General features: G+C 37.8%; 1 protein-coding gene across 1 annotated transcript; it reads right to left on the reverse strand.

The window, feature by feature from the left end:
- Nucleotides 1-626: 626 nt before the first annotated feature.
- vamp8 (vesicle-associated membrane protein 8 (endobrevin)) lies at nt 627-10,184 on the reverse strand. Its single transcript, XM_088427303.1, has 3 exons — nt 10,009-10,184; nt 4,693-4,860; nt 627-2,260 (listed from the first exon to the last, which is right to left on the reverse strand). The coding sequence occupies exons 1-3, from the start codon at nt 10,021-10,023 to the stop codon at nt 2,075-2,077; spliced, it is 369 nt and encodes a 122-aa protein (XP_088283429.1). The 5' UTR covers nt 10,024-10,184; the 3' UTR covers nt 627-2,074.
- Nucleotides 10,185-10,804: the final 620 nt, after the last annotated feature.

The raw sequence follows: 10,804 nt of genomic DNA on the forward strand, positions 1-10,804 counted from the left end.
GAGCAGTGGTTAGCATGTTCGCCTCACAGTTCAGGGACCCACGTTCAAACCCTTCGCACGGGCTTTACTGTGTGGAGTTTGCATGTCCTCCCCAAGCCTGCATGGGTTCTCTGTGGGCACTCTGGCTTCCTCCCACATGGCAAACACATGCATGGCAGGTGTATTGGACACTTTAAATTGCCCTTAGGTGTAATTAGGTACGTGAATGGCTGTTCGTCTCAACGTGCCCTGCAATTGGCTGGCAATCAGTTCAGGGTGTCCCCCACCTACTGCCCGAATCCTGTGATCATTGCGAGGATAAGCAGATCTAGAAAATGGGTGGATGGACAGACAATGTTCCCGCTTAATGAGACAATTGCAAAAGTCAGATCAATAACAGTTAAATCTTTATCTGTAATAGTAATTGAACTACGCGTTTTACTTCGAGTTGACTTTAACAAGGAAATGAATGTTGGTGGCGTTGACCATAGCGGGACAACCAAATTGGTTGGAGTTAGCAAAATAAGCTGTTCTGTGCAATGAATGTGAAATTCAGCACTGAATTTGTCCGACTGGAAATGTTTTCACGGTACTGATTTTCTAAAAGTCAGTGGTCGCTTTTAAATGAGGATACCACGTAAAAAATATTACCGGAGAAGAAAATGCATTTATTTCATTAAGACAATTAAAACCAATCCATAACACAAAAAAACGTTAAGATTTAAAAAAAAAAAAGCCGGATCACAGGTTTGCTGAACAAGGCTCGAGGGGTCTTTATGACACTAACAGCTGTGGCTGAAGTCTCTGAGCCTAATATGGTTTGAGTCAGGTGAGTAGGATTACAACTAATTTATAGGGTAAAAAAGTGTCATTTGTTTTTGTTTTAAAAGGCATATACAAGCCCTTCCATCATCTGATGAACACGGCTCATCGTTGAAAAAGAAAAAAGCTTACTAACAACAATGCATTCAATAAATATCCCTAAATCACAGACATTCATGAACATGAAGCTGAAAGACAGTCATATATACTGTACACATAAATGGGAACATTTCTTCTATATACAGTTAAAGGGAACTGAATTGACCTTTGAGAAAAGAGTAAAGTGGGGTGGCAGAGTTCAACCTTCACACTGGGACATGAACATTCAAGAAAGATCACTCACAGATCATCTTAAGAGGAGCTGCAAGACAAATTGATACTGGTTTATCATAAGACATGACAGTGAACCAAAATTTGCGCTTTCTAGAAACTTGCGACAAAATGTGTTACTGTTTTGCTATGGTTCAAATGAAAGAAAAATCAGGTGCTCGCCTGTATTTTCCTTACTACGAGTTGAAAAGGCAAAGAGGAAATGCAACAAAAACGAAGGCACGAAAATGCGTAAAATGGCTGCTGATACTGCAAAGCGTCACTGCACGTGCTACAATTCTGTGCACGCTAAAACGAATCGATTTTGGCAGTAAACAGAGGAAGTTACACAGCTCAAAACTATGAATTGATTTTTCACTAGCAAAAATGTCACCATGCATTTGACCTACCGGAGGAGCTAACATCGACAAAAAAAAAAAGTTATACGTACTCTATTTTTGAAACGTTTAAATTGAATTATTTCATTTTGTAGATTGCCTGGCTTCAAAACCAGCAAATTCTACTAGTTTCGGAATACTCAAAATATTTCATCTCTAGGGGCCTACAGTAAAATGACATCCACATTTCATATTTGAACTGAACAGTGATCATGAAAGCAAAAGGCATCCCATTCATTTTTATATACATCATATTTGAAGCTCATTTAGACCTGAAGAATTTGTGTGTAAAAACTGTTCAACCACATCCACAATACTTTGACCTAAGTCAAAGGGTTACATGAATTGACCAGTTAAAACATCCAACACCAAATAATGAAAAAAACAAAAACAAAAAAAACCTTGAAATAAAAACTCAAAGTTACTATTAGGCTACAAAAATATATAACACAAATTTCAACAGATAGAATGCAATTTGCTAAATATGTCCTATCATTTTGTAACCGTGCAACAGGAATGTGCTTGATTAAGTTATATCTGTATGTACAATTACTTCATGTGCGTTTTTATGGGCTAGTTGTGGGTTCGACAATAGGCGGCACAGGGGCACTGACTGGGATGACACCAGTCGCCAAAAGGATAATGATGAGCACGATGATGAGGACGATGACCACGATGACCACGACGAGCTTGACATTCTTCCACCAGTACGAGCGAGCCACTTTGTGAGACGTATGCTTGAAGTGTTTTGCCTATGCAGAAGAGAGAGGGCACTCGTCAGCTCAAAGAATTTCTCATGCTTTTTCACTCTGTCATAGAACTACAGGAAACAAGCGTAGAACTGTCAGCAATGTGGATAAAAACCTCCATAAGCAACCTTCAAAGGGCTATGGGCCTGACAAGGACCCAACAAAATAGAACGCACGAATCGCAATACATTGAAAATAATTTCAGTATAGCTGAAATTGAAATTATTTTCAATGTAATGAGAAATAGACAGTCAATAAATGTTTTAATAAAATGTTACATGTGTAGCTATTAGTGCTGGGTATTGTGTCTTAAAAGTGTATTGCGATATACTGCGATAAAGCAAAGGCGTATTGCGATACGTATTGTGGTATATTGGCCAATGTTTGTAAAAAAACCCCCAAAAAAACCCCCCAGTAAAACCAGTGAAATAAAAAACCTCACACCCTAACAACTCTCTATTTTTTGTATTAGGTATTTATAATTAATTACTACAATGATGCTAGTTGGAATATATTAATCAAACATTTTTAATCAGTAAAACAAGTAAGGAAATGTGATTAAAGATTTTTAAGCACTATTTAGAACGGTACAAAAGTCTTAAAGCACGAAAATGTTTGTTGTTTCCTATTTAGACCTTTAGGTAGTATAAAATTTCAATGAATAGTTTGGTCCCTCTCATGGGGTAGTGAATAGTCAGGAGGTTAGTGTTGTTGTTTTGGCTTACTTTTCTGATGACTATTTCGGGGGTCGCCTCTGTCATTAATGACATTTAGCTGCAGTTCTTTCAATAATGACTGGGCAACACATTTCTACACCAATTCATTCTTTTCTATAGCAGTTGAATCTTACAACAGAACAGTATACAACATACAGTATTCTCAATTTTATAGTGTCAGTAGTGTGTGACAGACGGTGCAAGTCAGTTCTTCTACTGTACTTTGTATCATACATTGACACAACAGGCTCACACTCAATATCGAGCACTGCTTCTGCTGACTGCTTTATTGTGGAAACCCAAATATGGGCGTACTTTACGTGCACCTGCTCTTTTGTTCCTTCTTTCTCTTGCCTGGCATGATGATCATAATATCGGTGCCAGAAGAGGTGACCAGACCTTAAGAAAGATTGTGGAGAAGGGCCTATTTTTGGGCCTGTTTCGTGCTTCCATCTGCTGAAAAGCTTTGTGGAGAATTGTTTTTATTTTTTATTTTTTTTAGCACTACCTGGCACCTGCTCACAATGCCAAAACCACGGATAAATGGGTTACTGACCATGGTATTACTGTACTCAGTTTTTGTAATATTTCTTCAAAATCACCACATTAAACGTTACGATGTATTACCTTTTGAATGAGGCCATGTTCCAAAGAGCAGAAAAAGAAGACTTTATTATACAAAGACGGCATTTACTTTGTTTTTGCAGTTCTAGTCATATCTCAGGCTTCCGTAGTTTTAGGTTCCTGTATGTGTTCCAGAGAAGCGCAATAATCTCCGACGCCTACTGTACTCCTCGTCAACGAGCAGCCATATTAACGAGCAGGAGAATCTCCCTCTAGTTGATCGACAACACGCCACCAGATTTTCATACACAGCTGACGTTTCCTGTTTTCACATTCCCCAAACCGACTGGCTGTCTTGCATCACATTTTGTGTCCCGTTGCACCAAAGACGTCCTATAAATGTCGCCCTATCACCAAATCACGCAAGCAGCATTGACTGCAATTCAAATGCGAGGCTTGTTACACCATCCACGTAGTTGATCTGAACCAAGCATTATTTATTTTACCAAACCACGGAGAGCCGCAACATAAGGATGAAAGAGCCACATATGGCTCCGGAGCCACAGGTTGCCCACCCCTGGTTTAAGCAATGCATTTTAAGAAGAGTTACAGTGGTTTATGATTGTTTAGTCAAGGTTCCAGTCTAAATTATTTGCAAGGAAATTTTGAATAAGCAAACAAGCGGTTGACTGATCTGACACAAGCAGGACTGAGCAATTAAATCTAAAATTTTCCGTCATTCAGGACAATTACAATTTATTTCAAAGAGGAAACTGTCTCAGAATGCTGGTTTCAACTTTAAGTTGTATTGGAATAAGCGCCAGAATAAAGGCCCTGAGTTCGGTTTTAGTTTGCAAGCCGTACCTCCGCTGCTATGACAAAACCAAAGAAGCTTTAAGCAAATTCATACCTTAAATGATGCCAAACCTTATGTGACGTAATTTCAGAAAATGTCATGCGTCGTAACTTCAAGTAATTAAACATGACACAAAAAATAAAGCATGGTATATATAATACCATGTATACAATAAACCATTTCTATTACGTTTGAAATTCAACTCAATCATTTGTATTATGTTTGAATTTCAATCCCGGACAGTGCTGGGATGACCTGTACGGACTGAGCATGGATGGATGGATAGTAAAAAGACTGACCCCATCTTGCAGATCCTCTGACTTGCCCATTAGCTCGTCCAATCTCTCTCCTCGGGCCAGGATTCGGTCAACATTCTGCGTCATTATGTTTTTCACGCCATCGACTTCTGTCCTTAAGGACTCCATTTTATCCACTGCTGCCGGTGCTATAACCTCACCTCCTCGCTCCTAAGCACGGAATCGAAAAAGAAGACAAGTTAAAAAAAAATTAACAACTTAAGGCCAAACGAAAATTGCCCCATCATGTTTTCAGTCTATTTCATAACTTAATTAAAATGTTCTATTCCAAGATGCATTGTCCCGAGTCCTAATTGCTCTTAATATTGAGCCTCTGGCAGAAGCAGTAACACAGAATTCGCAAATACATGACAAACGATGACAACAAAAATCAACCGAAAATAAAAAGTGTTATTTGCGAATGAAATTGTGTTACTCTTGCAAGACCATTTAAGACAAAAAAGGCCGTGTCATTGGTTGTGTCAAGGTTGTGTCATTTATCATTTCCTTTTATGGCGTGTTCTACAAAAAATCTATATTTAATGAAGAAATAGTCTGAAAAATGCAATCACTTTTACATAGTTTCAAGAAAAAATAATACAGAGAACCAGAAAACGAGTAATGTTATATATATTATTTAAAAAAAAAATCATCCGATTGAGAGACAAAGTATTTTAGTGCTACCAAATATTGTTATTGGCATTGGTCTAAAAAAATAAATACATAAATCAAAATCATTACTTATTGAAGACCTAATATAAACCAGACGTTTGGTACTTAATCATAGTTCTTTTGTAAAGTAGCAGTACTTTACCACAATACAGTCATTAACTACACTTGTGACAAACAATTGGAAAAAAAAAATGATGAGGGCTGCATTTGACAAAGGTAAAAGTAAACATTTTATACTTATTAATGTGTGAATGCTGACACTTTTACACTGGTATGATGGCTACAAAAGTTAAAAATCAACTTGTCTGTAGTTAAAGGTCTATTTTCACTCAAGAACAGAAACTTTCTTCAATGGGAACTATCATCATGTGCAAAGACAAACGTGAACCTTTATGGTTCATGTTTGTCTTTGCACATGCTAGGTCACATAACACTAATTTATTCATGTCGTCACATTGCTTGTTCTTAGTTCTGACTGGTTAACAAAAAAATGCAACCTTTGAAATTGAACCATCTGACATCCACAAAACAAGCACGTCAAACAGCTCCTGCTGGCTTCTGAGAAGTCATTCAGTTCTTGCCTGTCTGCCTCGGAGAATTTGCCATCTCAAGCCGGGGCAACAGCAAGTAAGGAAGTGACCTCACGCAGTTATAGAAAGAAATACGACAGCAGTCTGGGGTTCCATAGTGTACATACAGGTACCAAGTCTCCTGAGTCTGCATTAGACTGTAAACATTATGTCTCTAGGAAACAGGTTTTGCTGCATCATTTACCGTCTCTACAGCCTTCTTTCCCTCCCTTCTTATCAATGGATTCTATCAAATTTTCATTGCTTTGCATTCAGGTCTTTTCATTACTTAGTGAGGTGTAGAGGTGAGATCGGGCCTAAAAACCCAGCCCGACCCAGCCCGAGCCCGACCAATTAACTTGATTTGCAGGCCAAAGCCCGAAGCGAACCCAAAATTTCATATTTTATTTGTGAGGACTCGGGAGGAGGATGGGATTTATGAAAACAAATTAAAGCCTTTTGTAACAAAATCTAAGTTCAACAAGACTGTATAAACATTTACATCTTTTATATATCTGTGTCTGCAGAGGTTACATTAACCGACAATTTTCCATCATTGATGGACTTTTTAAGAGTTGACGGGGAAAAATTTAAGGCCGTCCGTCATTGGTGCGCACTTGCTTAATTACGCTGAGAAATACTGCAGCCCACTAGGCTTTCAATAGAATAATGCAAATCAAATAAATGGGAAAAGATATATGAAATTGATATTTCTATAGTTTTGTTTAAATGAAATTTAAAATAAAAGCTTCAATTTTTTTGCTTTCTTTTGGTCAGAAAATAGAAAATCTAATGAAATGATCGAAGTGTAAGAACACAGAAATACAATAAATTTGCATAAATAAACTAGATAAATCAATAAAGAATAACATTCTTTATTTAAATGATTTGCATCGGAGTTGTTAGTATCCACATTACACACATCGTTTTAGTATACATTTTTGTAAACATATATTTATTAAAAAAAAAAAAAAGAGTGCAAGATAGAAGCTCAGCCCGACCCGACCCGACCCGAACGTAATGAATGACATTTTTGGCCTGACCCGGCCCGAAATTCGGGCCTGGTCGGGTCGGGCTTGGGCTTAAGATCTTACCTCTAGTGAGGCGACATCTCCCCCTCTAACCTTATTGTTGGTCATACGTTCCTCAGTATAATGTGATGTGATTCTGTACATTTACTATAATACAGTAGCTTTTTACTGAAGTGCCATTAGGGGAGGAAAACAAAGTTTTCATTTATGTTATACTGAAGAGGACTCATGGTTATCAGCCCATGCCTACCTGCCAGAATTTTTAGTGCTTCTGATTAACTCCAAGTACAATCTTGTTGCTCTAGCATACTAACCCTGACATTTTTGTAGTCAGAACTTACAGCACATACACAAGATATACAAAGGAACGCAACAAAAACAACTCGTTTTCCTGTTTATCAGACCGTGGCGTCTTCAGAGATACGCTGAGGACACCCTGAAGAAGGAGAAAGATAAAGCAGAAACGTATTAGGTAAAACCTCTGAGATTTTAAAGGTTTTATTCTTTAATTTAACATTTTTTAGTCTTTCACTGTCTTATAAAGAGGAAAACAACAGTTGATTTAAAACTAGAGTATAGACAGAATGAAGGTTGTCCAAACACAACAAATTATCAAATAATTCATAAAGTCATTCACTACAATTGAGTTCTAGAGCCCTCAAAGATCCATTTTTACCGGACTGGCGGTGCGTGTATGTCCTCCTGAGACTCAGCATATTAATTTGTGTCCATTGTGGTGGACAATTTTTTTGGTCTGTATCTTTTGACTCGTATGGGTGACCTGACTAAGTCTGTGTAAGGGCTTTCCAATTATGGCTCGTGTTGGTGTGAGATGCAACCAACTTTGCTGTCTCGCGGAGACATGTCATATGCCGTCGTCTGAAAATTACATTTCAGACCCACTCGCAATACCCATGCTACATCCTACAGTCCTCATGGAAGTTTAGTAGAAGTGCACATAATGACTGAGAGTGCAGGTGACAATCATGCAAATATTTCAGAATTGAAACGGGACATGTTACGTTATCAACCTCCACCACTGCCTGGCATCTGTGTCAAACACGGCTGCATTGTGTTTTGTTTTGGCAATTTTTACGTCTTAAAATCATATTTAACTTGCAGTCAAGTAGTAGTAAAGTAAAAACCACAGTTAGGATGGCAGCTATGGCCCCACTCCTGGGTTTGCATTACACTATTTGCGTGCCCTGAATGATCTGCTGCAGGTGCACAGAAGATTACACTTAATCTTGAATAGAATTTTTCTACATGGGCAGAGGAATTTTACAGAACGTCGCCATTTGACTGCTGTTTTGGTCAAATCCACTGTGAATGTGCTACAGGTAAGTGCCCCTGGATGCAATCTCAACTGAAGTGTGGAAAATGGATGCAAAAGGGGTGGGGCAACAAAGCCCTTACGATAATTGGAACACCCTACATAGCCGCATTCTCAAGAGGAATGCAGAGCTGAAGGGCACGTGGTTGAAAAAAGTCATGACCAATCCAACACACCATTATCTGATTGGTCACGTGCAATTTGTAAACTGAACTGTGAATAGTTGCAACTGTGATGTCACTTTCAATCCACATTTTATGACAAAATAGCAGCCCCTTGAGATGAATAAAAACAGATCCATTTTGCCTCTCAATTCATATTGCACAAACACATTATAATTCTGAACACATGCTTTGACAAGTGAAGTCTCATAAAATATTGTAGAGATTGTTTTTACATGACTTCCCCTTTACATAGCAGAGTAAATCATCATTTTTGCCCCTCCCTAAAGAAAACTATTTTATTTAAATTAGGATTTTCTAGCATCTACACTTATTTTGGCACATACTGTCACGAGGACAGTGGTTTTAAACAATTGATGAGTGGATAATGCAAATGCATAAAAATGTTGTATTTTTCAATTTATCATTGTTTCTAATAGAAAACCTTTGAACACATCAACATCCATTCATTACAACACTTATTGACTGCAAAAGATGGCAAAACAAACCGAATACCAAAGTTTATGTGGAACCAAGAGTGAATGCCATTTAACTTTTTTTTTTTTTTTTTTTCTGGCTCAATCGCTCTTGTGCTAACAGTATTGTGATATTTCAGGCAACATATGCAATCCAGACTGAATCTGGATAACATTTGCTAGTGTATCTAAATCAATGCATTTTGAGTCTGAAAATATATCATATTCGGCTGTGACAGTGATTTATACTGATATGCTGATTTATACTGTATATTTACATTGCAGTCAACTGCAGCTTCCCACACCTGAACTCACCATCGTCGTCATCATCATCACCGAGATCAGGTGGAACGCAGCTAATGTTGATACATTGCTTCTTCCCCATTTGGCCCATTATATCATGACACTTTCTTTAAGATATGGTTTCCAAAATGTGCCCATGATGAATCAACGACTTCCTCCACTTCACGGTAAATTTTATGTTGGGCAAGAAGATTATTCGGCTACACGATGGATCCCCATTGACCAAATTTAAGAGACAACAAACGATGACAGAATGGCTACATGGAAGCAGTGTAATATTTTTTATTTTTTACAACTTAGTTAGCAATATTACTTCTGTCCTACAGTATTACGTATAACAGATATACATTATTTTGTTATCGAAGCGTTCTGAAGCCCAGCTACAAGCAACAGGTTCAGATACATTATTAACGAAATAGTTTATTGATGTTATATGTCAGAATCATATGTGTATTTGACAAATTGAGCCCAGGCAACAATACTTAGAACTTAGAAAAGCTCACAACATGAGTTGAGGGTCAGTTGAGAACTACACAATGGCTTGGTTCTCGACAAGGAAATGAAGCTGCGACGTTCTACGGGGAAAGAGCTTTTGCGGAGTCATTTTCGTGGAACTTTTTCTTGAATTTGAATCAAGAGATCTGAACTTTGAAACTGCTTCGAAACAAGTCGTTACACATGTAGCAAATGCAATTTGTTATTAGTTGTAAATGCACACCGAATTATGTAAGACAACTTTTTAACGGGAACAGCCAAGCGTCGAACATATCTTACCAGGTCATAGTCCATCTTGTCGCAAACAATGCTATTTTTCAGCACAATCGGTCACTTTTCTTCTTAGTTGACCACTGTTGATGAGGTCTTCGGTTTTTCTCCGGGGGAAATTAATACACGACAGATGAGAAGGCTTCCCCTGGTTCAACTTCCTGGTTGTGTGTACGTGTGTATGTGTGTACGTGTGTTTTTGTTCCCCACCTATCGCTTCAGACTTCATTCTTTTCCAGGTCCGGGCGTCAAGTTTGCGACATTAGTCATTCACTGACACGGGTTATTTGAGTGTTCGCCATTCTCAGGCGAGGAAGTAATCGGTATTATTATTTTCTTTACCCATATTTATTCGCCCGGGTGTAACGTACAATATTGGTGTAAAGAGCTCCTTTCTGTAATCAGTTTACCAAATTACCATTACGTCATTATTACAGCTCTACGTAAACGTCTTTCGATTTTAACTCTATTTATCCATCAACCTAATCTAATTTTATTTTGAAGTCCTTGAATTCTATTTTCAACTTTAGTGGTACGGCCTATGCCTATGGCGTCATACTCAAGCATTTTCACCGTGTATTTTTTTATAGCAAAAAAGTTCAATACAATTTCAAAATGTATGAACATCAACGATGAACAAATTTAACTGAATGAATAATAAAGCTCCAACATGGTTTATGACTATCCTTCTTGACTAAAATGAAATGCAGGGTGTCCCTTCCCTAAAGTCTGAACACTGAAATCCCTATTAAAAAAATTAAAATGGACAAGTTAATTAAATCTCATATCCAGTATTTGTGATGAT

Source organism: Hippichthys cyanospilos, chromosome 1 (genome assembly GCF_059441005.1).
Source record: "Hippichthys cyanospilos isolate Australia breed blue-spotted pipefish chromosome 1, RoL_Hcya_1.0, whole genome shotgun sequence".
In the NCBI taxonomy this organism is placed as follows: Eukaryota; Metazoa; Chordata; class Actinopteri; order Syngnathiformes; family Syngnathidae; genus Hippichthys; species Hippichthys cyanospilos.